The sequence below is a fragment of the Oncorhynchus kisutch genome, linkage group LG27 (genome assembly GCF_002021735.2).
Source record: "Oncorhynchus kisutch isolate 150728-3 linkage group LG27, Okis_V2, whole genome shotgun sequence".
Classification (NCBI taxonomy): domain Eukaryota; kingdom Metazoa; phylum Chordata; class Actinopteri; order Salmoniformes; family Salmonidae; genus Oncorhynchus; species Oncorhynchus kisutch.
In genome coordinates, this window is record NC_034200.2 from 29192759 (window position 1) to 29208667 (window position 15909).

The 15909-nt window shown below is 45.3% G+C and overlaps 1 protein-coding gene across 2 annotated transcripts in view; it reads left to right on the forward strand.

The window, feature by feature from the left end:
* LOC109871873 (uncharacterized) overlaps positions 1-15909 on the forward strand; it is a 23763-nt gene continuing 7854 nt past the window's right edge. Inside the window, exons 1-9 of one of the 2 annotated variants that reach the window (XM_020462884.2) lie at positions 1-504; positions 1944-2001; positions 10503-10664; positions 11031-11228; positions 12796-12987; positions 13085-13177; positions 13663-13798; positions 14026-14073; positions 14185-15908. In XM_020462884.2, coding sequence (XP_020318473.1) covers positions 443-504; positions 1944-2001; positions 10503-10664; positions 11031-11228; positions 12796-12987; positions 13085-13177; positions 13663-13798; positions 14026-14073; positions 14185-15908 — 2673 coding nt within the window. In that variant the 5' untranslated portion in view covers positions 1-442. The remainder of the gene's footprint in view (positions 505-1943; positions 2002-10502; positions 10665-11030; positions 11229-12795; positions 12988-13084; positions 13178-13662; positions 13799-14025; positions 14074-14184; position 15909) is intronic. The other variant, XM_020462885.2, reaches the window with a different exon arrangement.

Below are 15909 nucleotides of genomic sequence, written 5' to 3' on the forward strand. Positions count from 1 at the left end.
GAAAGTTTTTTTTTCCTGTGTTGGGAGTTATTGCCTTGCTATTTATAGGATAATGAGAAAGGCACACAGTTTAATTTATTCTATTGCATCCACTGTCACTCCAAAGTGCATATTTGTATCATCAACATTCAGCGCAAATCAATTATGTTTGTACCGCGCCTCTGAACTCATCCAGTCTCAAGGGTTGACTCCCCCACGTGATGAAACAGCAGCTACTGTACCTCTCAATGATGGAGTCGGAAGAGGCAAGGATAAATGGTCAAATGTAGGAGCAGCGCCAGTTTACTTGAAAACAGAGTCGACCACGGTTATTTCAAGGTAGATAACCGAACTAGCCAAACCTAATCGGATAATCGCTTTGGGATCCCACCTTGTGCACGGGACCGCAGCCTAGATCTAGTCGGGTACCTGGGGATGCGATGGGAGAGCGAGTACCGCAGAGATGATGCGTTTTGTACTGGATTGCTTGCGGACGCCAAGGCAACGGGCACCCTGCAGTGAGAGGTTGGTAACGATAATGGATTAGGAAATGCTTAGTTGACGAACATTTCCTTGTAGGCCTACATACATTGACCCATCATCCATAATCGAGTGAGTTCGTGTTCATTTCTGACCCATCTATGCAATTTCAGAAATATCATTTTTGAAGGGATGCTTTTTTATGAATGGCCAGTAAGAGGCAATAAAGCAGCGAGTGTTTCACCTCTTCTCAATGTACAGTAGCTGGTCAATGCATGCAATATTCACGGACATACACCAGCAATAACATGTATTTTAGACAGACAGGCAGCAATTGGTTCATTTAAAATTGACTGGAATTAAAGAAATTCTAAAATGGAATTCTTGACCATCACGAAAATATTAATAGGATGCAAATTTATAGTAGGCTAATGAATAGCCTTTTAACTGCACATTGTATTATTTTTTGTAAACCTGCCATTTATGATGATCTTTTATATAAGCCTACTGTATACTACATTAAAGAAAAGTTGCAGTGTAGAATTTGCATTGGGCCAAATGTTTAAACTCTTTCATAGAACTGTATTGTATTGAACTGCACAATTGTTGAGAGTCATCAGGTGAGCCAATAGTGTTGCATTAACACTGCAGTCCTATTTATATTACAGTCATTCTCAAACAAGGCTATTTTACTACAGCCCTCTGAGCCCTGAGATGTTCACCTGGTAGTTAGGCTTCAAATTGGAAAGTCACAGCACATAGGCATGGCCCATACTGCAGCTTGGAGAAAACAGTCATTGGCATAGAGAGACAGCGGGGTTAAGTGTAACACAGCACTGTGATATTAACTCTGCAATGACAGATACATTCGGGGTCATGGAAATGGTTAAGGAACAGCATGTCCTTGAGGAATGGCACATTCCCATTTTTTCTTATGACTGTTAACCTTTCACGGTGCTAAATCAGGTGTGGTAGGAGGAGAATTACGGTGTGAGAAGAAGAGGAAGAGGTAGTTCATTCTCCTGTCAAGGATGGACTGCACCTCTCTTTCATGTCCTCCTTCTTCTCTCATCCCTCTCATCCCTCCCTCCCTCTCTGACTTTACACGCAACCCCTTTGCACATGCTCAATTGGTATATTCTCACTCTCTCTCCACTTCTCCCTCCCTCTTTTGCTTCTTGGTGACCACACACACACACACACACACACACACACACACACACACACACACACACACACACACACACACACACACACACACACACACACACACACACACACACACACACACACACACACGTGTTCACGGACAGCCTGCCTCTGGTTCCATATGCTATGTCTGTTTGACTGACATACTAAAGAGAATGGATGGAGTGGCGATGGAGGATGGGGAAGAGGGAAGGGGGAGGTGGAGATGGAGGAAAGGGAGGATGGTTAGGTGCAGCCCTCGTCAAACATTCCTGTCTTCTCTGCCGGTCCCCCAGGGACCAGGACTTTGTGGAACAGGACCAGGGTGTCATTCAGAAGACTGGAGAAATCAAAGTAAGGCTGCACGTTTCATATATTGTCATCTGTGTGTGTATATGTGTGTGTGTGTGTGTATGTTTGTGTGTGTTTGAATGTGTATATGTGTGTGTGAAAGTGCATGTGCATTTGAATGTGTGCGTTTGAATGTGTGTCTGTGTGTGATGCGTGCGTGTGAAGATGTGTGCGTGCGTGTGAAGGTGTGTGCATGAGTCTGTGCATGTGCTCTCATGTTTCACTGCATAAGTTGTATGTGATATGTGCGAGCCTGATTATATTCTCCTGGACTGATCAAGACACCTCCCACTGCACACAGATATCAGTTCAACGTCTAATTTTGATTTACATTTGATTGAGTTGTCAACTAACGTGAATTCAATGTGAAATGAACAACAAATGTCACCATGTCATTGGATTTAGGTTAAAATAACAAAATGCCCTTTTGTTGATGACACTGTAAATCCAGTTAGTTTCCCATGTTGATTCAACGTCATCACTTAGATTGTTTGGGTTGAAATTACATGGAAACAACGTTGATTCAACAAGTTTTTGCCCAAGGGGATGGCTTTACAAATGGCACCACACATTTTATTAGTACTTTTTTATTTAACTTGCCAAGTCATTTAAGAACAAATTCTTATTTACAATGACGCCCTACCAAATCAAATTAAATCAAATATTATTGATCACATACACATGGTTAGCAGATGTTAATGCGAATGTAGCGTAATGCTTGTGCTTCTAGTTCCGACAGTGCAGTAATGTCTAACAAGTAATCGAACAATTTCCTAACAACTACCTTGTACACACAAATCTAAAGGGGTGAATGAGAATATGTACATATAAAAATATATGGATGAGTGATGGCCGAACGACATAGGCAAGTTGCAATAGATGGTATAAAATACTGTATATACATATGATATGAGTAATGTAAGATATGTAAACATTATTAAAGTGGCATTATTTAAAGTGGCATTGTTTAAAGTGACTAGTGATCAATTTATTAAAGTGGCCAGTGATTGGGTCTCAATTTAGGCAGCAGCCTCTCTGAGTTAGTGATTGCTGTTTAGCAGTCTGATGGCCTTGAGATGTTTTTCAGTTTTTTCAGTTTTTTAGTCTCTCGGTCCCAGCTTTGATGCACCTGTACTGACCTCGCCTTCTGGATGGTATAGGTGTGAACAGGCAGTGGCTCGGGTGGTTGTTGTCCTTGATGATCTTTTTGGCTTTCCTGTGACATCAGGTGCTTAGGTGTCATGAAGGGCAGATCGTTTGCCCTCGGTGATGTGTTGTGCAGTCCGCACCACCCTCTGGAGAGCCTTGCAGTGCAGTTGCTGTACCAGGCTGTGATACGGCCCGACAGGATGCTCTCGATTGTGCGTCCGTAAAAGTTTGTAAGGGTTTTGTGTGACAAGCCAAATTTCTTCAGCCTCCTGAGGTTGAAGAGGCACTGTTGAGTCTTCTTCACCACACTGTCTGTGTGGGTGGACCATTTCAGTTTGTCTGTGATGTGTACGCCGAGGAACTTAAAACTTTTCACCTTCTGCACTGCTGTCCCTTCGATATGGATAGGGGAGTGGTCCCTCTGCTGTTTCCTGAAGTCCACGATCATCTCCTTTGTTTTGTTGACGTTGAGTGAGAGGTTGTTTTCCTGACATCACACTCCGAGTGCCCTCACCTCCTCTCTGTAGGCCGTCTTGTCGTTGTTGGTAATCAAGCCCGCTACTGTTGTATCGTCTGCAAACTTTATGATTGGGTTGGAGGCGTGCATGGCCACGCAGTCATGGGTGAACAGGGAGTACAGGAGGGGGCTGAGCATGCACCCTTGTGGCGCCCCAGTGTTGAGGGTCAGCGAAGTGGAGATGCTGTTTCCTACCTTCACCACCTGGGGGCGGCCCGTCAGAAAGTCCAGGACCCAATTGCACAGGGCGGCGTTGAGACCCAGGGCCTCCAGCTTGATGATGAGCTTGGAGGGTAGTATGGTATTGATTGCTGAGCTGTAGTCAATGAACAGCATTCTTACATAGGTATTCCTCTTGTCCGGATAGGATAGGGCAGTGTGCAATGTGATGGCGATTGCATCGTCTGTGGACCAGTTGGGGCGGTATGCAAACTGAAGTGGGTCTAGTGTGGCCAGTAAGGTGGAGGTGATATGATCCTTGACTAGTCTCTCAAAGCACTTCATGATGACAGAAGTGAGTAGTCATTTAGTTCAGTTATCTTTGCCTTCTTGGGTACAGGAACAGTGGTGGCCATCTTGAAGCATGTGGGGACAGCAGACTGGGATAGGGAGAGATTGAATATGTCCGTAAACACCAGCCAGCTGGTCTGCGCATGCTCTGGGGACGCGGCTAGAGATGCCGTCTGGGCCAGCAGCCCTGCGAGGGTTAACACATTTACATGTTTTACTTATGTCGGCCACGGAGAAGGAGAGGGGGGGGGGGGCAGTTATTGTTAGTGGGTACTATATTATCCTCAAGTCACTGGTACATCTAGTCACTGGTACATCCTGCTTGGGTTTCTGCCAATAGAAATATGGCGTCATGGTTGAATTTGCCGAAGGGAGGGCTTTGTAAGCATCGCGGAAGTTAGAGAAGCAGTGATCAAGTGTATTACCCCCACGCGTAGTGTAATCATTATGCTGATAGAATTTAGGTAACCTTGTTCTCAAATTTGCTTTGTTAAAATCCCCAGCTACAATAAATGCAGCATCAGGATATATGGTTTCCAGTGTACATAGAGTCCAGTGAAGTTCCTTGAGGGCCGTCTTGGTGTCTGCTTGAGGGGGAATGTACACATCTGTGACGATAACTGTTGAGAATTCTCTTGTTAGGTAATATGGCCGGCATTTGATTGTAAGGAATTCTAGGTCAGGTGAATTCTAGTTCCTGTATGTTGCTATGATTACACCATGAGTCGTTTATCATGAAGCATACACCCCCGACCTTCCTCTTCCCAGAGAGGTGTTTATCTCTGTCGGCGCGATGCATGGAGAAGCCCGGTGGCTTCATATCCCGAGAGAGCCATGTTTCTGTGAAAGAGAATGTTACAATCTATGATGTCTCTCTGGAAGGCAACCCTTGCTGGAATTTCATCTACCTTGTTGTCAAGAGACTGGACATTGGCGAGTAGTATACTCCGGAGCGGTGGACGATGTGCACATCTACGGAGCCTGACCAGGAGACCGCTCCGTCTGCCCCTTCTGCGGCACTGTTATTTTGGGTCGGCTTCTGGGATTAGATCCATTGCCTTGGGTGGTGGTCCAAACAGAGGATCTGCTTCGGGAAAGTCGTATTCCTGTAATGTTGGTAAGTTGATGTCGCTCTTATATCCAATAGTTCTTCCCGGCTGTATGTAATAAGACTTCAAATTTTTAACAATGTAAGAAATAATACATAAAAAACTAAATACTGCATAGTTTATTAAGGTCACGCCCTAACCTTAGATATCTCTGTTTTCTATATATTTTGGTTAGGTCAGGGTGTGACTAGGGTGGGTACTCTGGGTTTTTGTATGTCTAGGGGTTTTGTATGTCTATGTTGGCCTGATATTGTATGGCCCTTTTCCCCACTTTCCGGTGTGGGATCTTGTCTACAAGTAGGTGCCTGTGTGCACACTTGTAGCTTCAAGGTTTGTTTGGTTGTTGTTTTGTTGAGTTTCAGTTCATAAAAAATATGTAGAACTCTTCACGCTGCGCCTTGGTCTCACTCATACAACAATCGTGACAGTGCAGAGATTAAAGTGCAGGTATTTGTATTCCTTCGGGAAATCAGTAGCCTTTAATGAGCAGATTCCATTTTCCTTTACGCATTTCTTATTGCCAGTTTTTAGAGAAGGCTATCTCTGTATTTCAGAGCCAAATGCATACAGAGTACTATCAGGCCATTAGAACAGAGATCATATCTACTGGTGTTCTTTAGCATCATAGGAAAGACCATTATGTTAACTACTATACACTTTGAACGCTTTCAGTGCACTGCTGCCTGCTGGGATGACATTGTGATGTATGATATTTTATTTTTGTAACCCAGCAATTACCTGGTATGGAGCTCTATATCCCCCAGCAACAGCATATCTCTAATTTCCGAGAGGTGGCCCAGATATGATCTCACCAAAAACTGATTTCCTATCTCTCTAGTGGTATTATTAAAAAAGATTATTGTTGCAGATGTCTATGCTACTGTGCCCGTATTAAAAAAGGAGTGCTTATCTAGGATTAGGTCATTTCTGAATACAGTCCCTGATCCACTGGGTTTTCTCCTGTCAAATAGCTGCAATGCATTTGGTGTTTTTGGTATTTATTAGGATCCCCATTAGCTGTTGCAAAGCATCAGCTATTCTTCCTGGGGTCCATATGAAACATGACATAATAAATATTACTGAACATTATTCATCAAGGACTGAAATACATACACTTAAAACATCACACATAGCCTACAGATCAGTACATGCACACAATATCTAGGTATAATACATAGTACAGTGAAAATTACAATATATATAAATGACTACAGACCCGTAGCACTCACGTCTGTAGCCATGAAATGATTTGAAAGGCTGATCATGGCTCACATCAACACCATTATCCCAGAAACCCTAGACCCACTACAACTTGCATACAGCACCAACAGATCCACAGATGATGTAATCTCTATTGCACTGCCCTTTCCCACCTGGACAAAAGGACCACCTATGTGAGAATGCTATTCATTGACTACAGCTCAGGGTTCAACACCATAGTCCTGCCATCCAGGCGGTGTCAGAGGAAGGCCCTAAAAATTGTCAAAGACTCCAGCCACCCTAGTCATAGACTGTTCTTTCTGCTATCACATGGCAAGCGGTACCGGAGCACCAAGTCTAGGTCCAAGAGGCTCCTATATAGTTTCTACCCCCAAGCCATAAGACTACTTAACAGCTAATCAAATGGCTACCCAGACTATTTGCATTGCCTCCCCCTCCCCTGGTGCGCTGCTGCTACTCTCTGCTATTATCATCTATGCATAGTCACTTTAATAACTCTACCTACATGTACATATTACCTCGACACCGGCGCCCCCACACATTGACGTTGACTCTGTACCGGTACCCCCTATATATAGCCCGCTATTGTTATTTACTGCTGCTCTTTAATTATTTGTTATTCTTATCTATTACTTTTTTTCATTTTTTGTATTTTCTTAAAACTGTTGTTTGGATTGGATCCAACATTGTTGGATAAGGGCTTGTAAGTAACTATTTCACTGTTGTATTGGCGCATGTGAAAAATAAAATTTGATTTGATTTGAAAATGGCTATGTCTCTTCACAGTTCTCTTTGCGCAGTAAGGTGTTGTTTTATCTGTTTTTTTAAACTGGTTTTATTGCTACCTTGAGTTACCTGGGGTGGCAGAGTGAGCAGTAGTCCAGGTACGACAAAACTAGTGCCTGTAGGACCTGTCTGGTTGACTGAGATGTCAAGAAGGCAGAGTAATGCCCTATCATGGACAGACCTCTTCCCATTTTAGCAACCATTGAGTCTTTAGGTTTTGACTATGAAAGCTTGCTACCTAAGCTTACACCCTGCAGTTTAGTCTCTTCAACTTGCTCTATAGCCACATTATTCAATAATAGATCTAAATGAGGTTTAGCATTGAGCGAGTGATTTGTCCCCAAAATAATGCTTTTAGTTTCTGAGATATTTAGCACCAGCCTATTGCTAGTTACCAATTCTAAAACTGACTGGAGCTCTATGTTAAGTGAATCAGTTTTTTTACTGTTGCAGCCGACGTGTATACTGTTGAGTCTTCAGTGTACATAGACACAGGCTTTATTCAAGGTCAGTGGAAGGTCATTTGTAAAACAGAAAACAATAATGGCCCTAGCCGGCTGCCCTGTGGTACACCACACACAACTGAATTAGCATGAGAGAGACTTCCATTAACAAAAACACTGTTCTATTAGATAGGTAACTCTCAATCCATAATAAGGCAGAGGATGCAAATCCATAACACCTACGTTTTTTCAGAAATAGGTTATGATCAATGACATCAAAAGCTGCACTGAAGTCTAACAAACCAGCTCACACAATCTTCTTACTATCAATTTCTTTCAGCCAATCATCAGTCAGCTGTGTCAGTGTTGAGTGCCCTTCCCTATAAGCATGCTGAAAGTCTGTTGTTAATTTGTTGTCTGTAAAATAACTTTGTATTTGTTCAAACACCATTTTTTTCCAAAAGTCACAGTGCAGAATGAACTGCTTCTACATGCATACATGGTAGTAAATGCATGATAGATGCATCGTAGCATTGTGAAGGTTACTCAAGTTAATTAACTTCCCCTCATCCAAGATAGCAACTGACATTAGGTACATTTCAGATTTGGTTGGCAAGATAGCAAGTTGGCCTTGAATTTTTTCTGTGTCAGCTTGCTATCTGGGATAATGTCCCAAAATTATTACAACTTGATCCCCCATTGTTAACTCTTAGGGCCTTGAGCAGAAGGGCTGAAATCCTTTCCAGACATTAGCCAACTGTCAGGATATTGCTGTGCATATTGTGCCTGAGTGAAGCAGCTCTCTAGTGGCATATACAGTACAGGTCTAAGTCACTACAGTGAGATTTTCTCTCAGCTCTACTTCTTTCAGTAGTTATAAATATACTACATAGCTCTTTAGTCTTTAGTCTGAAAATAGAACCCTCAAAGTGTGACACGCCAGAGGTTGAAGTGTTGATAGTGCCTGTGAATATAAAGTGATTTCTCTGTGTTAGTACAGCACATTGTCATTCATAACACCTCTTATTCTAGTGTATTGAGAAGCTCATTATCAGAATACTCATGCGTGTAGAGCCCTTGATCATTTTTAGGAAAGTCTGAAGTGCTTCTCTCTCTCTCTTTCTCGCACTACCCTCCTCTCCTTCCCACTACCCTCCTCTCCTTCCCACTACCCTCCTCTCCTTCCCACTACCCTCCTCTCCTTCCCACTACCCTCCTCTCCTTCCCACTGCCCTCCTCTCCTTCCCACTGCCCTCCTCTCCTTCCCACTACCCTCCTCTCCTTCCCACTGCCCTCCTCTCCTTCCCACTGCCCTCCTCTCCTTCCCACTGCCCTCCTCTCCTTCCCACTACCCTCCTCTCCTTCCCACTATCCTCCTCTACTTCCCACTGCCCTCCTCTCCTTCCCACTGCCCTCCTCTCCTTCCCACTGCCCTCCTCTCCTTCCCACTACCCTCCTCTCCTTCCCACTGCCCTCCTCTCCTTCCCACTACCCTCCTCTCCTTCCCACTGCCCTCCTCTCCTTCCCACTACCCTCCTCTCCTTCCCACTGCCCTCCTCTCCTTCCCACTACCCTCCTCTCCTTCCCACTGCCCTCCTCTCCTTCCCACTGCCCTCCTCTCCTTCCCACTGCCCTCCTCTCCTTCCCACTGCCCTCCTCTCCTTCCCACTACCCTCCTCTCCTTCCCACTACCCTCCTCTCCTTCCCACTACCCTCCTCTCCTTCCCACTACCCTCCTCTCCTTCCCACTGCCCTCCTCTCCTTCCCACTACCCTCCTCTCCTTCCCACTGCCCTCCTCTCCTTCCCACTGCCCTCCTCTCCTTCCCACTACCCTCCTCTCCTTCCCACTACCCTCCTCTCCTTCCCACTACCCTCCTCTCCTTCCCACTGCCCTCCTCTCCTTCCCACTGTCCTCCTCTCCTTCCCACTGCCCTCCTCTCCTTCCCACTACCCTCCTCTCCTTCCCACTACCCTCCTCTCCTTCCCACTGCCCTCCTCTACTTCCCACTACCCTCCTCTCCTTCCCACTGCCCTCCTCTCCTTCCCACTACCCTCCTCTCCTTCCCACTACCCTCCTCTCCTTCCCACTACCCTCCTCTCCTTCCCACTACCCTCCTCTCCTTCCCACTACCCTCCTCTCCTTCCCACTGCCCTCCTCTCCTTCCCACTACCCTCCTCTCCTTCCCACTGCCCTTGCTCTTTCTATTTCTGCTCACCTCCCTTTTCTTGGCAGTTTTCCCTCCCGCCGGTTTATTTTCTAGTCATTCCTCTTTTTAGAATGGAGATCACGTTTGATACTGCTTTGTAAAATTAATGGAAAAGGATCGCCTCAAGTAAGCTTTATTTCTGCAGTGAAAGGGACTTTGCATAGTTATCTGTCTCTAGCCTCTATTTCCTCAGCTTTTCAGTAACTACTGATATCTTCTCTCTCTCTCTCTCTCTCTCTCTCTCTCTCTCTCTCTCTCTCTCTCTCTCTCTCTCTCTCTCTCTCCCTGTCTCTCTTTCTCCCCTCCCTCCTTTCTCTGTCTTTGCTGCCTCTACTCCATCTACCCCCTTTTTTAAACTCTCCTTCTTCTCTCTCTTTCTCTCTCTCCATTCCCTCTCTACATGTCCTTCCGTTCTTTCCATCCCTCCATTCTCTCACTACTTCAACTCTATCTGCCCCTGCTGTCCCTCCATCGCTCTCTCCTACTCTCCTTCATCCCTCCACTCCATCCATACTTCCATCCATCCCTCCCTCCACCTGCCTGTGTGTTCCACCCCACCAGGACCTGCAGGATGCAGTGCAGCAGGAAGTCATTGAGCTGCAGGAGCAGCGGGGCGACCGCCAGGAGCTGGAGGAGACCCTGGAGAAGCTGGAGCAGCACAGGGTGGAACTGGAGGAGCAACTCAAACTGACCAGGCTGGAGTGCGTCCAGGAGAGCCAGCAGGTCAGACACACACAGAGATGACAGCTGCTATGACTACTGTTACTGAATAAAACATAAGAAATAACAATTTTTATGCATGATGATCATTTCTATCAGTGAATGTTTTTTGCATGTTTTGTCATTTGTATGCAGTCATCTATGCTGTGATGGTGAGACACTGAACAATAAAGACATTTACCAACCATAGACAGACTTGGTTGCTTTGTGGTCAGTTCAGACCTCTTCTCCAATCTTCAAATGAATAAAGATTTGATTCATGCAAATGATTCTTGCTACCCTTCACGGCTCCGAAGTTAGGTCCCTCTGACTCTGCTGTCTACTCCTGCTCTCCTCCTTTGTCCCCTGTCCCTACTCTTCCCAATACAGATCCTGTCCTTGCAGGCGGAGGAGGTGGCCAGGGAGACAAAGGTGGAGGAGTATGAGCGGGAGCTGGCCAGGGCCAGGAGGAAACTCAAACAGCTGAAGATGGAGGTCAGAAAGGCCCAGGGGAAGGTGGAGGAGGCAGGTGAGCGCACCATTCCTCTGGAGGAGTCCATCAGCCAATCATACGAGGAGATTTTACAGGTGGGTATGTCTTTATATGTCCCACTCTGGTTATGAACTCAATGAATTGTCCTTCAAAATGATTGCTATAGAAGCACTGGATTGATGACAGCCTTCCGACAGGCTGGTCTTTCATGTATCCAGTCAATAATCCAGTCTTGCAGTTTTGAAAAGGGACAGTGGTCACATAAGACAGCATACATACCCTGGGCTATGGTCACAAGGGAGAGCATTCAAGAGAGAATTCAAGGTTGAAAAGCCCATTAAGCGAATTGGACCAAAGCCTCAGATTTTTCCTGCCACTGTGTCTCCTGCTGTACTCCTCACATGGCAGCTGGAAGCCTGATAGCAGTAGCTAATAAGATAGTCTCGCTTGCCAGGCTTCTAGGGTTCTCCTAGAATGCCAAAATGCAGAGCGAATATGAGAATATGGTATCACAGGAGGCTGGTGAGGGGAGGATGGCCCATAATAAATAATGGAATGGAATGAATGGAATGGTTTCAAACACATGGAAGCTATGTGTTTGATACCATTCCATTGATTCCGTTCCAGCCATTACTATGAGCGGGGCGGCAGCGTAGCCTAGTGGTTAGAGCGTTGGACTAGTAACCGGAAGGTTGCGAGTTCAAACCCCCGAGCTGACAAGGTACAAATCTGTCGTTCTGCCCCTGAACAGGCAGTTAACCCACTGTTCCCAGGCCGTCATTGAAAATAAGAATGTGTTCTTAACTGACTTGCCTAGTTAAATAAAGGATAAATAAAGGTAAAAAAAAAAATATATATATATATATATAAAAAAAATGAGCCCGTCCTCCCAACCGCCTGTGTAATCAGGCTATATGCGTGTGATAGACTGGGGTTCAAGGTCTCCTGCGACTGTGTTAAAGCTTCAGGTCTCAGGCAAAGGTTCTCATTACAGGAGAAAGGTTCCAAACCACCCCAGTTACATGACACTACTAATATAAAACGGTTCAGTCAGACCAGCAGTTGGTCGTGGTGATTCTGTGTCATTTCAGTCCCCTGCTGACAGGTGATTCATGTGTAGCCTTCATCATGCCTCCAGTGTATTGATCTATGTTGTCATGGCAGCTGCACCATGCAGACAAGCTCCAAACCCCCTGTGGAACTGGAAGGTGAAGAGGCTGGTCACATTGATCCATTATGTGTGCCATTAATCCTCCATGTTGATTTTTGCTCCTTTTAATCATACTGCGACTTTAGAGAAAAGCCTTCAAGTTGTAAAAGCCTTCAAGTTGTAGTAGACCAATATTTAATATCAGCTGGATTTATTTTGTTTGCTGATGATGTACCAGAGATCATCTTTAAACAGATAACTGTCTGGTTGGTTCAGAGATTTAAAAAGGTCTGTGTTATTGGATAGACAAGCATAGTGTCTTTCAACAGCTGTGTGTCTGGCACTTAGGGCCAACCACTTACTTACTTGGCCTTCCCCGAGCCAAGTGGAACATAAGGCTTCCCTCCATCTCTTCCCGTTCCGGGCAAAGCTAACACATATATAGACTTCTCTGAGATGTATCATATGTATTCGACGAATAGTGTCTTTCGTTGATGTCTGCTGTGGATTAGGAGGAGCAGACGTTCAGTACACTGAGGAGTGAGCGGACGGGAGATGCAACACTGCCAGACCACCAGCAAGTGGAGTCAAACGACACATCTCCCAGCAGCCTCAGGACAGAGGACGGAACTCTGGATGTACCCGATGTACCAGCCAGGTCATGGGGCAGGAGCCAATCACTGCCTGTCTACGCTGAAATCCTGGTATGTGTCATACAATTGGGTTTAAATCCCACATGATGTCCATCATAACCATACAATTTGGGATAGCTTGAATTTTGGCTATTCTCTCTTCTCACAGGCAAACCTTGGGTGCGCAGCTCGCGCTAAGGATGGATTGTCTTATACACAAGAAGAGGAGGAGGAGGAGACACCTGTACCAAGCACACCAAAGGTATGGCTATCAACTCAGTAAAGTTTTGTAAACCAATAATCTATTGGACAGACTGGCAAATGACTAAATTAATCTTTCACTGCACTGGGCTGTATCAGGGTCACACAGAGTGTTTCTTGGTAGTCTTAAACAAATCTACTTTGAAACGAAAGTATACACCTCACATACATGTTATGGGCTTAAAAAAGAAGACACCTGTACCATGTCAGATATAGAGTTGAAATTTATTACATTTTGAGTTTGCATCACAACATTACACTTTATAAACATCACAGAGGACTGAACTATAACAACACTGTTTGACATAAAAACACCTGATTAAAAAAAATAATGTTTATTAATTATGAAATTATGAAAAATATTAATAAAATTCCACCCATGAGGCCACTAGGTAATTTAACTGCAGGAAAGCACTACAGTGTATGCTGGATGTATGAGGAAAACTTCCTTCATCTGTGAGAAAGGTTTATCCTATACCTCTTTAGCAGATAGATAAGGGAGAAGAGGAAGAGAAAATGGAGGAGGAAGAGAAAATTTCCCAGACACGATCCACCAGTAGCATAGCAGTCGAAGATCTAGACTTCTACCACCCCGACCCCTTCATTCACTGTGAATCTGAACGTGAGCATCTGTTCTCTCTTCCATATGCTTTGACGATGATCATGGTACAGCTAAAGATGATGTTGGTGATGATGATGATGATGATGATATTGGGGGTGGTGGTAGTGATTATGACAACAGTGATTATGATAATGAAGATGATGGTGATGATGATGGTTGTTGTAGTGATACTGAAGATGATGATGCTTGTGATGATACTGATGACGATGATAATTTTTTATTTGCAGATGACCTTTTCAAAGATGACGACTTCTTTGCCAATACAGATAAATCTGGTGAGTTGACGTTCATATATAAAACTTTGACAATATGATTGATTGATGATGATGATACGCTACAGCATTATCCAGGCCTCTAATTCTGTTGCGACTGATCCTTTCTCCTAGATGATGACCCGTTCAAAGGCACGGACCCCTTCGCTGCAGACATCCTCTTTCCAGAGGGGACAGAGGAGCCATATCCATCCTCTGACCCTTTCCCAGACACCCCTGCCTGCCTGGAACCTGGGTTTAACGAGGACACAGACAACAGCCTCTCCTGCCCTGAAAACAAAGCCTCTACCGGCACCCAGTGCTTTGAGTCCGAGTTCCCAGACCAGGATGAATCCAGTGACATAGAAATCAGTTACAGCAGGGAGGATCTGGACACTGTTCACACGGACGCTGTTGAACTCTCCTTCGTTGAGCCCAAAACCTTGATCATGACCGAACGCTTGGGTTTCAAGCCCATCTACACAGCTCAAACCTGTTCTTTGGACACTGAATTAGATGATGCAGATGAACCCGGCTTAGCTTTGGGACGCCAACCCTTCAGTGAATCATCCCGGGCCAACACCTGGGCTGCCGGGCCCAACTTATCCACCGAATCGGACCCTAATGGATACGAGTTTAATATCAACGCAGTATCCCCACCTTCCGACATAGAAGAGATTGACATCACTCTTGGATCTATACAGGTTGGCTTTAGGGTTGTGTGTGACTCTGTGGAACTCAGCTACCCTGTTGGGATTCAGGCCTGTGACTCAGAACCTGCCGGAACAGGTGGATGCGACCTTCCTGAACCCAGCCCTCCTGTGCCCATCCGCCCGGTCCGTCCACCTAGACGCCTCAAAGGGGGAGCATCAGCTGTCCTTGTAGAAGAGCCAGACACTCCCAAAGCTGAACGCTGTGATCCAGGTTCTTCCAACCGCTCAGCTGATTCAGAGCTTGACAGTGCTATCGGGATGGACCCTCTTATCAGCTCAGCTGAACACAACAGTAAATTCAGCTTCAGCAACAGTCTCGAGCTGAACTATGAACCCAGTAGTCAAACTTCGTACAACTATGGATTCAAACTCAGCCCTGAACACCACAGCGAAGAGATTCTCGATCCTTTTGGCACTGAACTCAGCGATGAAGAGGCAGACAACCAAGCCTCATTTGATCCAAATGAATTTGAGCCTACCGCTCAACCTGAGACCCAAGACAAGTTCGACCCTTACGAGTTTGGACAAAAGCCTCATGCCACCAACCAAGCCTCATTTGACCCGTATGAATTTGAGCCTACCGCTCAACCTGAGACCCAAGACAAGTTCGACCCTTACGAATTTGGACAAAAGCCTCATGCCACCAACCAAGACACATTTGACCCCTATGGTTTCAAACTCGTAAGTTTTGAGACTGACAACCAAGCTATTGTCGACTTACACAGCAGCGATGGTACCAACCTTAAAGACAACAATAACAGAACCAACCGGGACCCCTTTAGCTTTGATTTCAGTAACGCAGCATCAATGGACCACTATAGTTCAGACCCCAGTAATACTGCAACAATGGACCTCCTAGGTCTGGAACTCAGCAGAGCCAACAGTGTTGCTGAGTCAGACTGTAACAATCCTACAGTGTCTGACCCATTAGGAACAGTACAAACCATGGCAACTGGAAGCAACCTGTTAGACCTGGACCTTGTGTTTGGAAGCAGTAGTTATGGAAACCCTGAGGTCGCCCCTGAGCTCGACCCCTGTGAGCCTAGACAGGGAAACCCTGCTGGCCCAGACAACTTTGCGTTCAGAGCGAGAGACACCGCCCACTCCGAGTCTGTCGACACCGTTTCTGACTGGATGACTGTTAAGG